The sequence below is a fragment of the Elgaria multicarinata genome, chromosome 9 (assembly GCF_023053635.1).
Source record: "Elgaria multicarinata webbii isolate HBS135686 ecotype San Diego chromosome 9, rElgMul1.1.pri, whole genome shotgun sequence".
Taxonomy (NCBI): domain Eukaryota; kingdom Metazoa; phylum Chordata; class Lepidosauria; order Squamata; family Anguidae; genus Elgaria; species Elgaria multicarinata.
Window position 1 is genome coordinate 2,118,479 of NC_086179.1, and position 15,023 is coordinate 2,133,501.

The window sequence follows — 15,023 nt, forward strand, 5'->3', positions numbered from 1 at the left end:
CATAGTCATCAGGGTTAGTAGCCATTGATAGACTTCTCCTCTAGGAATTGATCCAACCCACTTTTAATGCCATCCAAATTGATGGCCATCACTACATCTTGTGGCAGTGAATTCCATAGTTTAACTATGTGCTGTGTGAAGACTGTGCCAAAACAAACATCAGAGGAAGCACCCAATACTTTAAATTTAGAGCACTTGTAGTTGAAAACACTTCTAATAACTAGTACTACCCTTTTTCCCTCTTCTAAACACATTAGAAGAAGTGCTACCACATCAAGGATTCGTTTGCTGCACATTTTATTTTGATTTGGTTTGTGAGAGAGCAGGGAACTGAAGCAGAACTTGTCATTTCATTCCAGAGAGCAGACGGAGTGCAAGGCGAATGGTGTTCCATCCCATCAGGACACCAGAAAATCTCAGCAAGCAGAAGCAAAGAGATGTTCAGATTTCATGAAATGAAAAGGGTGGTTTCACTACAGCATGCTCAGAATTCTTGGTCTTCTTCTTCATCAGACCCATTGCCAGAGTCTTGTCCCACTTCTTCGTAATCCTTCTCCAGGGCAGCCAGGTCCTCCCGGGCTTCCGAGAACTCCCCCTCCTCCATGCCCTCCCCAACGTACCAATGCACAAAGGCCCGCTTGGCGTACATCAGGTCAAACTTGTGGTTCAGGCGGGCCCAGGCCTCCGCGATGGCCGTGGTGTTGCTCAGCATGCAGACAGCCCGCTGCACCTTCGCCAGGTCTCCCCCGGGTACCACCGTGGGGGGCTGGTAGTTGATGCCCACCTTGAAGCCGGTCGGGCACCAGTCCACAAACTGGATGGATCTCCGGGATTTAATGGCTGCGATAGCTGCGTTGACGTCCTTGGGCACAACGTCCCCCCGGTAGAGCAGGCAGCAAGCCATGTATTTGCCTCGGCGAGGGTCGCATTTCACCATCTGGTTGGAGAATTCAAAGCAGGAATTGGTGATCTCTGCCACAGACAACTGCTCGTGGTAGGCCTTCTCCGCCGAGATGATGGGGGCGTAGGCGGTCAAGGGGAAGTGGATGCGAGGATAAGGCACTAAGTTGGTCTGGAATTCAGTCAGGTCCACGTTCAAGGCACCATCAAACCTTAAGGAAGCTGTGATGGATGACACAATCTGCCCAACTAGCCGGTTTAGGTTGGTGTAGGTCGGACGCTCAATGTCAAGGTTGCGGTTGCAGATGTCGTAAATGGCCTCGTTGTCCACCATGAAGGAGCAGTCCGAGTGCTCCAAGGTGGTGTGGGTGGTCAGGATGGAGTTGTAGGGCTCCACCACTGCAGTGGAGATCCGTGGGGCAGGGTATACTGAGAACTCCAGCTTGGATTTCTTTCCAAAGTCCACTGAGAGCCGTTCCATTAAGAGAGATGTGAAGCCGGACCCTGTGCCTCCTCCAAAGCTGTGGAAGATCAAAAACCCTTGGAGGCCACTGCACTGGTCAGCCTGTAAGAGAAGAAGGGATGGGTCCCAATGCCAGATTTGTTGCCATGATAGGAGCCTGGTCTGAGAAACCTCATACATGGCTCAACTCACAGAGAGACCAGCAGCAGAACCCATCATCAAAGAGTTCTAGTTCTGCTGCAGATTTGGTTCAAGTATAGAGTTAGCGCTGTTGGGCCTCAGCAGTGCACCAGGGTTAGACCTTGGATGGCTTCCAATATATCAGGAGGACACCAGGTTGGGGGAAGCCAGTGTAGCTCAACTGTGAGTTTCATAGGGGGTGTTCAACCGGTTCTGGATGGGGTTGCACTCCCCCTGAAGGAGCAGGTTCGTAGCTTGGGGGTTCTCCTAGAGCCATCTCTGTCCCTTGAGGCTCAGGTGGTCTTGGTGGCACGGAGTGCTTTTTACCAACTCCAGTTGGTGGCCCAGCTACGCCCCTATCTGGACAGGGATAACCTAGCTTCAGTTGCCCATACTCTGGTAACCTCCAAATTAGATGACTGCAATGCCCTCTACATGGGGCAGCCTTTGAAGACGGTTCGGAAGCTGCAGCTTGTGCAAAATGGAGCGGCCAGATTGATAACTGGAACAAGGAGGTTCGAACATATAACACTGATTTTGGCCCACTTGCATTGGTTGCCTATATGTTTCTGAGCCCAATTCAAGGTGCTGGTTTTAACCTATAAAGCCCTACATGGCTTGGGACCTGACGGAATACCTGACGGAACGCCTCTCCCGACATGAACCTACCTGTACACTGCGCTCAACATCTAAGGTCCTCCTCCGAGTGCCTACCGCCCAGAGAGCTTCGGCTATTGGGCGGTATAGAAATGTAATAAATAAATAAATAAATAAATACTCCGAGGGAAGCTTGGAGGATGGCAACAAGGGAGAGGGCCTTTTCAGTGGTTGCCCCCTGACTGTGGAACAATCTCCCCGATGAGGCTCGCCTGGCACCAACACTGTTATCTTTTCGGTGCCAGGTCAAGACTTTTCTCTTCTCCCAGGCATTTTAACAGCATTTAACAATGTTAAGTGTGGTTTTAATAGACCCCAGAATTGTTGTTTTTAAATGGGTACTGTTGTTTTTATACTGTTTTTTTATGTTTTTTATGGTTTTAAATTTTGTATACTTTTTAATGTTTACTGTTTTTAACTTTTGTGAACCGCCCAGAGAGCTTCAGCTATGGGGCGGTATATAAATGTAATAAATAATTAAATAAATAAATGTTGCAGTCTTGGGTAGAACCGAGAAGTTTGCCACCACACTCACCATTTTACGAATGCGATCCAGGACCGTGTCGATGATTTCCTTCCCAATGGTGTAGTGGCCCCGGGCGTAGTTGTTGGCAGCGTCTTCTTTGCCACTGATCAGCTGCTCAGGGTGGAAGAGTGTGCGGTATCGCCCTGTACGAATTTCGTCTGAAAGAAGGGATGGGCAGGAGGCATCACCAATATATGTGCCGCCATGTACATTAGAACACAGTGTGGAAGCAGGTCAGTGTGTTGGTAAGGAGAACCCAATTTGTGTTTCATTAAGTTAACACCAGAGCTGGGCAAACTCCCAGGCAAGGACTCAACATACCCCAAATTTAAATTGTCACCTTGACATTTTGTGGACCATATTGAGTGAGGGAGGGTGGGAGAGAGAGGGGGCGGCCTGTTCAGACAACATGCTAAGCCATGGTTAGGCCGCTAACCCTTTCACAGCAAATGGCTAGCGAACATGTTCATAGAATCATAGAATAGCAGAGTTGGAAGGGGCCTACGGCCATCGAGTCCAACCCCCTGCTCAATGCAGGAATCCACCCTAAAGCATCCCTGACAGAGGGTTGTCCAGCTGCCTCTTGAAGGCCTCTAGTGTGGGAGAGCCCACAACCTCCCTAGGGAACTGATTCCATTGTCGTACTGCTCTAATAGTCAGGAAGTTTTTCCTGATGTCCAGCTGGAATCTGGCTTCCTTTAACTTGAGCCCGTTATTCCGTGTCCTGCACTCTGAGATGATCGAGAAGAGATACTGGCCCTCCTCTGTGTGACAACCTTTTAAGTATTTGAAGAGTGCTATCATGTCTCCCCTTAATCTTCTCTTTTCCAGGCTAAACATGCCCAGTTCTTTCAGTCTCTCTTCATAGGGCTTTGTTTCCAGACCCCTGATCATCCTGGTTGCCCTCCTCGGAACACGCTCCAGCTTGTCTGCGTCCTTCTTGAATTGTGGAGCCCAGAACTGGACGCAATACTCTAGATGAGGCCTAACCAGGGCCGAATAGAGAGGAACCAGTACCTCACGTGATTTGGAAGCTACACTTCTATTAAAGCAGCCCAAAATAGCATTTGCCTTTCTTGCAGCCATATCGCACTGTTGGCTCCTATTCAGCTTGTGATCTACAACAATTCCAAGATCCTTCTCGCTTGTAGTATTGCTGAGCCAAGTATCCCCCATCTTGTAATTGTGCCTTTGGTTTCTATTTCCTAAATGTAGAACTTGGCATTTATCCCAGTTAAATTTCATGGTCATGTAACCACCAAGGTTAGGAAAGGTTCACAGGACACGCTTAAGTCATGGTTCACATGACACACGAAGCCATAACGTTTAGCCCCAAATGCTTAACCACCGTGGCTTAGCATGCTGTCTGAACGGGGTCAATGAGTGTGTGTGTGTGTGTGTGTGTGTGTGTGTGTGTGTGTGTGTGTGTGAAAGAAAATGTTTTGCTACCTCAGATCCACACTAGTGATGTGACATAAGTGTGTAGTTAAGGGGAAATTCATTAGAGCAGAGGGTTTTGACCAATTTTGAGTTTTGCACTCGAACATTTTTAAAAATTCAGTAGGAATACATGATAATTGAAATAACGTCAACATTTTTGAGTGCTATTGTGCAAATATTTCCCGTTAGGAAGATATGGCAGCTAAAAGGGTGACAACAGGGAACACAATGGTGCTGAGGTGTAGATAAACAATTGGCACCCTCCCCCCCACACACAAATAGTTCACTGCACAGGTCATAACTGTGCCTGTTAAAGATCAAAATATGCCGCTATGGGGACCCACGTCATTGGAGATAATGCTACTGCTGTCCAAATCCATTCTTTCCAAATGAAGTCCAGGTTTTTGAGGTCTAAAACCAGACAGAACCACCCCAAGACCACAACTGTTTGCCAACACATGTAGATGCCCCATAAAGTGGAAGGCATCATCCTCTACTCATCCCTCAAGTAATGCCAAGGGCAAAATCACCCTCTCTCTTAACGCCAGACGCTACCTATGACTGTCGGCTCCAGGTCTACGAACGCTGCTCTGGGGACGTGTTTGCCTGCTCCCGTTTCACAGAAAAAGGTCTCGAAAGACGAGTCCACTCGGCTCGGCGTGTCAGAGCTCAGGATGGTCCCATCTGGCAGGATGCCATGTTCCTGGCAATACAGTTCCCAGCAAGCATTGCCCATTTGAACACCAGCCTGTCCGATATGGATAGAGAGGCACTCCCTCTGGAACAAACAGACAGTGCAAAGCAAGAGTTATGCAGATGTCTAGGAAGGCAAAGGTACACCATGTACCCCCAATAATGGTCTCAAGTTACAGAAACACAGATTCCAGCCGGACATCAGGAAAAACGTCCTGATTGTTAGAGCAGTACGACAATGGAACCAATAACCCAGGGAGGTCGTGGGCTCTCCCACACTAGAGGCCTTCAAGAGGCAGCTGGACAACCATCTGTCAGGGATGCTTTAAGGTGGATTCCTGCATTGAGCAGGGGCTTGGACTCGATGGCCTTATGGGCCCCTTCCAACGCTACTATTCTATGATTCTATGTCTAGACTATGCTTGCTTAATAAGCATTGATTGCTGTTGGCACAACACTCCTGCCCAGGAGGAATACGAAGGGAAGATGCCAGTTGGAACGAAGAATGCGAGGCTAGGTTCACACTCAGTGGTTGATGGGTTGTTTTGAGCAATGGGTTGATTATTTAACCATGGATTAGCATGCTGTCTAAACCAATGGTTAACCATGCACTGTGGCTTGTTAATCACCCTGAACAACCCAACAAACCAACCATGGGTTCACTAGGTGATTTGTTCAAGAAAAATAAGCCACTTCACATGGTTATCAAACCACCCTGCAGAAAATGTGTTGTTGAAACCCAGGATGCTAACCTGCAGGTTCAACAACCAACCCACAGTTCAAAACAATCCACAATGAACCACTTAGTGTGGGTTAGCATGTTGTGCGAACCCAGCCAACAACTCCAATCCAGTTGCCTTTGTTCCTCTGATTTGTTCTGCCTTCTGACCCATTGCTCCTCAATTCAGGTTTAATTAGGAGATTATGGAATAGCATAATGGGCACAGGTTGTAAGTCCTTTATACAGTTTCCAGTGGGACAGCCATGTTAGTCTGCCACACCACTCACATATTTGTTCTCGCATAAGCTTTGGTAGACACTGTCCACTTCAGCACTGCCCAGAGTTGTTCAATATTATTATTATTATTTATTTATTGCATTTCTATACCACCCAATAGCCAAAGCTCTCTGGGCGGTTTACAAATATAATGATTTAGAATGATACAGAACAGTACACATTGGATGGATTAGTTAACCCGTCTGAATAACTGAGGACACCCATAAGGCACAATCCTCTGCATGTTTAGACAGAAAAAGAAGTCCTACAAGTCCCAGCATGCCCCAGCCGTCTAGCAAGCCATATGTTGCCCACCGTTGATTTAGGACACAATCCTTAAAAAGTCCTATAACACCCAACACACCCCAGCCAGCACCCCTTCCAACTCGGCTATTCTATGATTCTATAATTAAGTGCCAGGCTGGATCAAACCAAGGGTCCATCTAGTCCAGCACTCTGTTCACACAGGGGCCAAACAGCTGTCCACCAGGGATCAACAAAGCAGGACATGGTGCAACAGCACCCTCCTACCCATGTTCCCCAGCAACTGGTGCACACAGGCTTACTGCCTCAGATACTGGAGAATCTAGCTACAAGGCAAAGAATTAGCTTTTGCTCTCCAGACCGCCTAGAGACCTTCCAAAAGACTCTTTAATGTTTTGAACTTTGAAACAGAGTCGAAAGCCTTTCTAAGATGGCTCTATATAGAACTTTATGTCCATTACATGTTGTCTTACTCCTCAGAGAAATAATAAGCACTATGTTGGCTGGCTGGAAGACAAGGTTCAGTTATCCTACCATAAGCAATTACTGAAAGAATAAAGCAAGGATGTCCTAAGCATCTCACCCTGAGGTACTCAGAAGGAACAGTTCACCTGTGACACTAAGGAAAGAATCCCTGCCAAACCACAAGGCAAGCAAGTTCAATAATCTTACTTTTATTTTATTTATCTACTGCTACTTAAAACAATGAGTTTACCTTATGATAGTGCAGAGCCATTGAAGTCATTATACCTTCACGTACACTACAGCCCTCACCTAACAATGCCTCTTTAAAACCCTTCAATATCTGCCCCATAGAAATACATACCATAATGACAAAGAGACCTGGTGTTTTCAGAAGTAAGGCTCTACCATCAGCACCTTTCTGGAAACTTTATAGCTAGCTTGGAAAGGGATGCAGCTGTTGAGGAGGACCTATTGACCATCTTAAAGGGACACAGATCCATTTCTTAAGGGCTGTATGATGAACACCACCAAGGGATATCTGAGAAATATGCAGTGGTTTCAAATGCATTCAGATCTCGTTGTATCCATCTAGAGCAGCCTTCCTCAACCTGGGGCGCTCCAGATGTGTTGGGCTACACCAGTCCAACACATCTGGAGCGCTGCAGGTTGAGGAAGGCTGATCTAGAGAGTTCTGAGGCAGGCAGGCTTTTTCCAAGTTCTGCTGAACTTTCTATTTACTCTTGGGGGAGATTTGCCCAATTTCATTCATTTGCAAATACCCACTCATACCAGGGTGGCACATTTGGAAAGGAATGAAACTCTGGTGCCCAAAAATCTGATTCCGTCACTGAGCAGATGATGGAGACGCCCGATAATCTTTGAAACACAGACAGAGCGGAGGGAACAAAATGTCTGTACAGCCGTACAGCCCTGGTTGCGACATACAGGTCAGCTCTGCACTTGCTTACTCGGAAGAAACTCTTGCTGAGAAGTTCTGTGGAGTTAGCCTCAGGCAGATGTGTGTAGGACAGCAGCCTTACTCGGAGGTAGCGGCCTGATCCTAGGCATGAAGTTCATCACATTCAGTGCAACAGGACTTACTCCCAAGTAAGCAAACATAGGACTTGTGGCATAAGTTTGTCTGATTTTCTTGTGAGTAAACTTGTGCAGGATCGGGATTCCCAATCCTCTGTATGTTTTCATGGAAGTGAAGTCCATTGTATTCAATGCAATGTGCAGTTTGATCCTACACGTGTGCGTTCAGAAGTAAATCCCACTGAGGGGAAATGGAACTTAACCCACTTTAATAGTGGATAGGGTCGTAGCCTCTCTCTTTTTTTGCCTCAAATTGCCCTCTCCTGAAACAGATTTTTTCAGTTCTGCTAATCATGGCTGTCAGAGTGGGAGGGGTAAAAAACTTTACGAGATTAGGAGAAGGTAGCTTCTGTGAGCAGTACTGGCTCCATTTTGAAGCGACCCAAAACCCCACCTACAGACAGAGCATTCACAGAAGGCCTAGGTCAAGTAATCATTTCCTGATAGACTTCTTCAAATGCATTCCCCAGAGACAAAGGTAGGAATAAAACTAAGCAGAATATGACTGCTGGATGGCAAGAGTTTTACCTGGTCATACACATGCTAATGTAGCCCTGTTGCTGAACTCCAGGCTGCATCAAGTACAGCCATCATCCCAAATCACCCTCTTTTGTTCCCATAGCAAGTAGATCTTTAGATAAGATCACACACAAAAAAACCCCTCAAGTTAGAGGGAAGAAAAAGGCTAGCTCTCTCTCTCTCTCTCTTTAGAACCAGAAATACAGAGCATACTACACATTCCAGCTTGCGAGAGCAAGCTGCCATGGGTGAGTGCTTCGCCTCGCTGTCTTCTTTTCCTCTTCACCTAAGACCAAGAGTTGCAATGTTCCCCAGTTCTGCTCTACAAGAAAGGGCTGCAGCCCAAGGAAAGGTATATTGCCTTTAAAGATTCCCTCTACTCTTTCCCCTGCTGTCTGTGTGTGTATGCTCTTAAGTCTCAAAAAGTCTATTTTTCAGTCTTGAATCTGCTTCTAAGCTTCTACTTGCTCAGCTAATTTCCCCAAAACTAGCTTGTGTCTTTGTATCTGTTTCAACCTCAATAAATGTGCCATTGTGGCGTTATCCCCTTCAGTGCTGTAAGTTTCTTGAGTAAGAATCGCCTTACTTAGCCACAGACGCTCTATTGCCAATGTCAAAAGATTCCTTATAAGCGGGTGTAAGTCTCATTAGAACGTGTGCAAGTTTGTACATGGGTCTAACGAGAGCACATCACATAACACAATTTTTTATTTTATTTTATTAAAAAATCCTTCTCTCCCCCACCCTGAGAAGAAACTCAGATGTCCCAGAAGAAGCTCAGTTGGGCAATGGGAGTGCCTGGAGAGGCCCGTTTCTGCACTTCCAGAAACAAGCCTCGCACTGGCATCCAGGCTCCTTCTGGTTCGTGGCCCGGATAAGTAATGGGAGTGGCTGGAGAGGCCTGTTTCCAGAAGTGCCCTCAGTGGGATTTACTTCTGAATGCACACACGTAGCATCAAACTGCACATTGCATTGAACACAATGGACTTAACTTCCATGAAAACGCACAGCGGATTGGGAATCCTGATCCTGCACAAATTTACTTTCAAGAAGATCAGACAAGCTTATGCCACAAGTCCTCTGTTTGCTTACTTGGAAGTAAGAGCCATCTTAGAAAGGCTTTTGACTCTGTTTCAAAGTTCAAAACATTGAAGAAGCTTTTGGGAGGTCTCTAAGCAGTCTGGAGAGCAAAAGCTAATTCTTTGCCATGTAGCTAGATTCTCCAGTATCTGAGGCAGTAAGCCTGTGTGCATCAGTTGCTGGGGAACATGGGTGAGAGGGTGCTGTTGCACCATGTCCTGCTTTGTTGGTCCCTGGCCGACGGCCTTTAAATCCCAGAGATCCATTCATTTTGTGGACTGGTGCCCGACCAGCTTCAAGGTGGGCATCAGCTAACAACCCCCCACGGTGGTGCCCGAGGGAGACCTGGCGAAGGTGCAGTGGGCCGTCTGCATGCTGAGCAACACCACGGCCATCGTGGAGGCCTGGGCCCTCTTGAACCACAAGTTTGACCTGATGTACGCCGCACGGGCCATTGGTACATTGGGAAGGGCATGGAAGAGGGGGAGTTCTCCAAAGCCCGAGAGGACCTGGTTGCCCTGGAGAAGGATTACGAAGAAGTGGGACAAGACTCTGGTAATGGGTCTGATGCAGAAGATGACCAAGAATACCGAGTGTCCCAGTGTTCACTTTGCACTGCTGTCTGGCGCGAAATGCCCTGTTCTGCTTCTTTTCCCTCCTCCCTCACAAAGCATAACAAAATAAAATGTGCCACGAACAAATCTTTGATGTCATGGTCCGTCTTCAGTTGCATTTAGGAGAGGGGGAAAGGGAAGTACTTATTGGAAGTAGTTTCAAGTGCTCTACTGGGTGCTCACTCTAATTTTTAGTTTGGTACATTGAAGGCACATCCTATGCACAGTCTTCACACAGAGCATCGTTAAACTATGGAATCTGCAACAAGAAGATGTGGTGATGCCTATCAATTTGGATGGCTTTAAAAGGGGTTGGATGAATACCTGGAGGAGACGTCTATCAGTGTCTACTAGTCCTGATGGCTATGTGCTACCTCAGTAGCAGAGGCAATAAGCCTGTGTGCACCAGTTACTGTGGAACATGGGTGGGAGGGTGCTGTTGCACCATGTCCTGCTTGTAGGTCCCTAGCTGACAGCTGGTTGGCCACTGTTTGAACAGAGTGCTGGACTAGATGGACCCTTGGTTTGATCCAACATGGCACTTCTTCCTGACTGTTAAAGCAGTACGACAGTGGAATCAGTTACCTAGGGAGGTGGTGGGCTCTCCCACACTAGAGGCCTTCAAGAGGCAGCTGGACAACCATCTGTCAGGGATGCTTTAGGGTGGATTCCTGCATTGAGGAGGGGGTTGGACTCGATGGCCTTGTAGGCCCCTTCCAACTCTGCTATTCTATGATTCTATGATTCTTATGTTTTTACATAAGTTTAAATGGGGGGAAAGTTCTGCAACTCCCAGCCTGCCCCAGCCAGTCATGCTCACTAGGGCATGCTGGGGGTTGTAGGACTTTTTTCTATGTAAACATGCATATTCCATTCAGCTGAAAATTGCATAGCATGCATAGGATTGTGGCATAAGTCTTGGAAAGGATCTCCTCTGTATGTTTCCTTGGAAATAAGGTCCGTTTTGCTCAGTGAAACTTGTAGTCTGGCCCTTTGCATGTTTACTAAGACGTATATCCCACTGAGTGTGATGGAATTCCCACTAAGAATGCATCGGATTGCAGCCTATTCATCACAGAATTCGGTGGAACTCGCTTCCAAATTAACGGGCCTGATGGAGAAGAAAGCCAAGAGTCCATGGTGCAGAGAAACCACCCAATTCATGCTATGGAATCCAAACACCTCTTTGCATCTACACTATGCATAAGAATAAAATGTGAGACAATTCCTGGATGTGGCCACCCTTCTTCTTTTGATAGCTTTTGCTTTTATTTTCAACCGGGATATAGTTGGAATGACTTCAAAGTAGTCCCAACTACTCTTACTAAAATGTAATTAAACTACTTTGGAAGCAGTGGGCGCTCATCAGTCACTGTGCCTGTTCAGAGGACACATCAGGCTCTGTGGTTATTTTATTATTTATTTATTTATATAGCACCATCAATGTACATGGTGCTGTACATGGTGGTGAGCGAAACTGTGGTTCTCTGGGGTTAGCATTACCCACAAGCTGTGCTGCCGCACACAACATCTTAAGCCATGGTTAGAGCCACGAATCCTGCTGCAGACGGTCTGACTGGGGTTAGTGAGTGAGTAGGGTTTACCAAAATGCATTGCAGAAAAGACCTTAACCGGCAGGGTTTGAGGTGTCTTCTGAACAGGCCCACTGTTATCTTTGCAGGCCTGGTACTTGTATCCCTTCATAGCTCAAGAGCTTCTGTCACTTTTTGAACCAGGCTCTGCATGGCTTCTCATTCCCTACATCTAGGCATGTACAGATGAGTCTCGTATTACATCAAGACAAATTTATGATGTCATCAGCTTTCGTGGGCTAGAATCCATCATCATAACGCCATCGCCTTCAGCATCAATATACAATGGACACTTCCCTTGGTACCCACCAGCCTTAACGTTGCTCATGATTCTTTGGGGGGGGGGGGGGTTGTTGTTGTATTTTTTTTTTAAAAAAACTATAAATGTAGGCAGGCACGCTGCAAAGTGAAGACCACCCCTCCAGCTTTATGCCCTTTTTATTTCCAAGAATATTCTCTGTTTCCTGAGCAACTTACTTGTCCCTGAGCCTCATCAGTTGGCCTTCTGTGAGATGGCTGTTGGAACAGTAACCGGTGGGTTCATAGTACATTTGGGGTGGGAGGGTGGGGTGGGGGCTCAGACCCCATTTCTGCCTTGTACTTAGGTTCTTGGCCAAGTTACTTTTCTTATAACCTTGCAAGTTTCCTCCTGCGAAATGGGTGTTTTGTGAATGTCCACACCCACCATTGCAGCATTTGGGCAATCCTCTCACCTGGGGTGACCATAAAGGAAAGGAGGACCGGGCTCCTGTATCTTTAACAGTTGCATAGAAAAGGGAATTTCAGCCGGTGTCATTTGCATATATGGGGAACCCGGTGAAATTCCCTCTTCATCACAACAGTTAAAGCTGCAGGAGCTATATTAGAGTGACCAGACAGAAAAGAGGGCAGGGCACCTGCAACTTTAACTGTTGTGATGAAGAGGGAATTTTTGTAAACTGCCCAGAGACCTTCAGCTTTGGGATAGTAAATAAATAAATAAATAAATTTCCCCAGGTTCCCCATATATACAAATGTACCTGCAGAAATTCCCTTTTCAATACAACTGTTAAAGATACAGGAGCCCTGTCCTCCTTTTCATAGGGTCACTGTATCTCACCATGGCAGCCATTTTGTGAAACTGCCCAACTACTGCTATCAAAATTCCAGATGTGCCCACCAACCCAAAAGGATTGTGTAGACCTGGTCTATCCTAATCTGACCCAATGGAATAGGTGGGGGTTCTCTCATGACGGTTGAGGCTTTCGCCCTATTTTGATTTCTTGGAGGCATTTGATTATAGAATTTCCTAACTGGGCGGCAGGGGTAAGACAATGCAAACATGAAAGATTTGCAGGGCCTAACACACAAGTGCAGCTGGCCCGTAGAAATCTTGTACGTCAGGTCGATTCTGTTGGTGTTTCTCAATGGGTAGACTTGCTGATTGGACGATGACTCTCCATCCATTGCGGAAGACTTCAGTTATTTCCCCGGCTGTCCTGTGGGATGATAGATCACAAGCTGAATATGAGCCAACAGTGCGATATGGCTGCAAGAAAGGCAAATGCTATTTTGGGCTGCATTAATAGAAGTATAGCTTCCAAATCACGTGAGGTACTGGTTCCTCTCTTTTCGGCCCTGGTTAGGCCTCATCTAGAGTACTGCGTCCAGTTCAGTGCTCCACCATTCAAGGAGGACGCAGACAAGCAGGAGCGTGTTCAGAGGAGGGCAACCAGGATGATCAGGGTCTGGAAACAAAGCCCTATGAAGAGAGACTGAAAGAACTGGGCATGTTTAGCCTGGAGAAGAGAAGGCTGAGGAGAGACATGAGAGCACTCTTCAAATACTTGAAAGGTTGTCACCCAGAGGAGGGCCAGGATCTTTTCTTGGTCCTCCCAGAGTGCAGGACACGGAATAACGGGTTCAAGTTAAAGGAATCCAGATTCCAGCTGGACATCAGGAAAAACGTCCTGACTGTTAGAGCAGTACGACAATGAAATCAGTTACCTAGGGAGGTTGTGGGCTCTCCCACCCTAGAGGCCTTCAAGATGCAGCTGGACAACCATCTGTCAGGGATGCTTTAGGGTGGATCCCTGCATTGAGCAGGGTGTTGGACTCGGTGGCCTTGTAGGCCCCTTCCAACTCTGCTATTCGATGATTCTATGATTCTAAGGATAGGACAATAGCACAATTTCATGCAATAACAAGATCAAGATGATGAAATTCACTGCATTTCTCATAAGAACGTGATTATGAACAGGAGCGGCACAGCGACGGTGCCTGTCTCTGACAAGCAAACTTTTAATGACTCCCACCGCCCCTCATTTGGTAGAGCTAGAAAAACATGCTTGCTAATGAAATCCCAGCTGAAGCCAACCCTTCGCCATTAGCGGCCTCTGCCCCCACCCCAGCGACCTGGTCCATGGAGACAGTTTCCAACCACGGAGCGTGGGTCCCAAGTGGAGACACGGAGCTGGAAAACTTCCCGCTCAAACTTCAGCTATTAAGTGTTATTTAGAGTAACCAGTTAATTAATGACATCGCTTCTCCATCTCAGGGACTGACGAAGAACAGAATAAGCCTGTTAAAGAAGTTGTTTGTTGGGTTTGCAATGAAATCCTAGAGTTGATACACAGGTGCTGAACTTGTCTTATGAACTGTTCAAACAACGCACCCTAATCTGTTCATTTGGTGAATAGAGCCATCCTTTTACCAAGTGGTAACTTACCATAGGGTGTATTTAACCACGGACATTTGTATCAACCTAGATACACTAGAGGCCTTCAAGAGGCAGCTGGACAGCCACCTGTCAGGTTTGCTTTAGGGTGGATTCCTGCGTTGAGCAGGGGGTTGGACTGGATGGCCTTGTGGGCCCCTTCCAACTCTGGTAGTCTGTGATTCTATGAACCTGGCAAGTGGTGAGCAGACCCTCTCATTTACTGGAGCGTCTTTCCACACCATCCAATGTTCTTCCTGAGTTCTGAGAGTCACTGCTGATGTTTAAGAAGGGCGCCTGCCTTGCAGAATTTAAGATCATACAAGCTCTCTCTTAAATAACCTTCCCGTGCATTTGCGCCCTATCAGACATCCAGGGAAGCTGGTGACATTCTCACCATACAAGGGATGCTGCCTAGACTCAGTAATGGGCTGGATGAGGGCCAGTATACTGAAACTGAATACTGGCAAGATGGAAGCCCTGTGGGTGAGTGGTTCCCGAGTCCAGGAGATAGGCTCATTGCCTGTTCTGGATGGGGTGGCACTCCCTCTGAAAGATCAAGTTTGTAGTTTGGGGGTACTCTTAGACCCATCTCTGTCGCTGGAGGCTCAAGTGGCCACGGCGGCTAGAATAGCAGAGTTGGAAGGGGCCTACAAAGACATCGAGTCCAACCCCCTGCGCAATGCAGGAATCCACCCTAAAGCATCCCTGACAGATGGCTGTCCAGCTGCCTCTTGAAGGCCTCTAGTGTGGGAGAGCCCACAACCTCCCTAGGTAACTGGTTCCATGGTTGTACTGCTCTAACAGTCAGGAAGTTTTTCCTGATGTCCAGCTGGAATCTGG

At 47.0% G+C, this 15,023-nt stretch overlaps 2 protein-coding genes across 2 annotated transcripts; one reads left to right on the forward strand and one right to left on the reverse strand.

The window, feature by feature from the left end:
- Nucleotides 1–484: 484 nt before the first annotated feature.
- LOC134403943 (tubulin alpha-3 chain-like) lies at nucleotides 485–11,638 on the reverse strand. Its single transcript, XM_063134487.1, has 4 exons — nucleotides 11,618–11,638; nucleotides 4,722–4,944; nucleotides 2,736–2,884; nucleotides 485–1,465 (listed from the first exon to the last, which is right to left on the reverse strand). The coding sequence occupies exons 1-4, from the start codon at nucleotides 11,636–11,638 to the stop codon at nucleotides 485–487; spliced, it is 1,374 nt and encodes a 457-aa protein (XP_062990557.1).
- LOC134403486 (tubulin alpha chain-like) lies at nucleotides 9,529–10,016 on the forward strand (the record flags this gene model as incomplete). Its single annotated transcript, XM_063133700.1, is given in 2 exon segments — nucleotides 9,529–9,727; nucleotides 9,730–10,016. Coding segments are annotated over 2 exon segments (486 nt in total), but the record flags the coding sequence as incomplete, so codon positions are not given.
- Nucleotides 11,639–15,023: the final 3,385 nt, after the last annotated feature.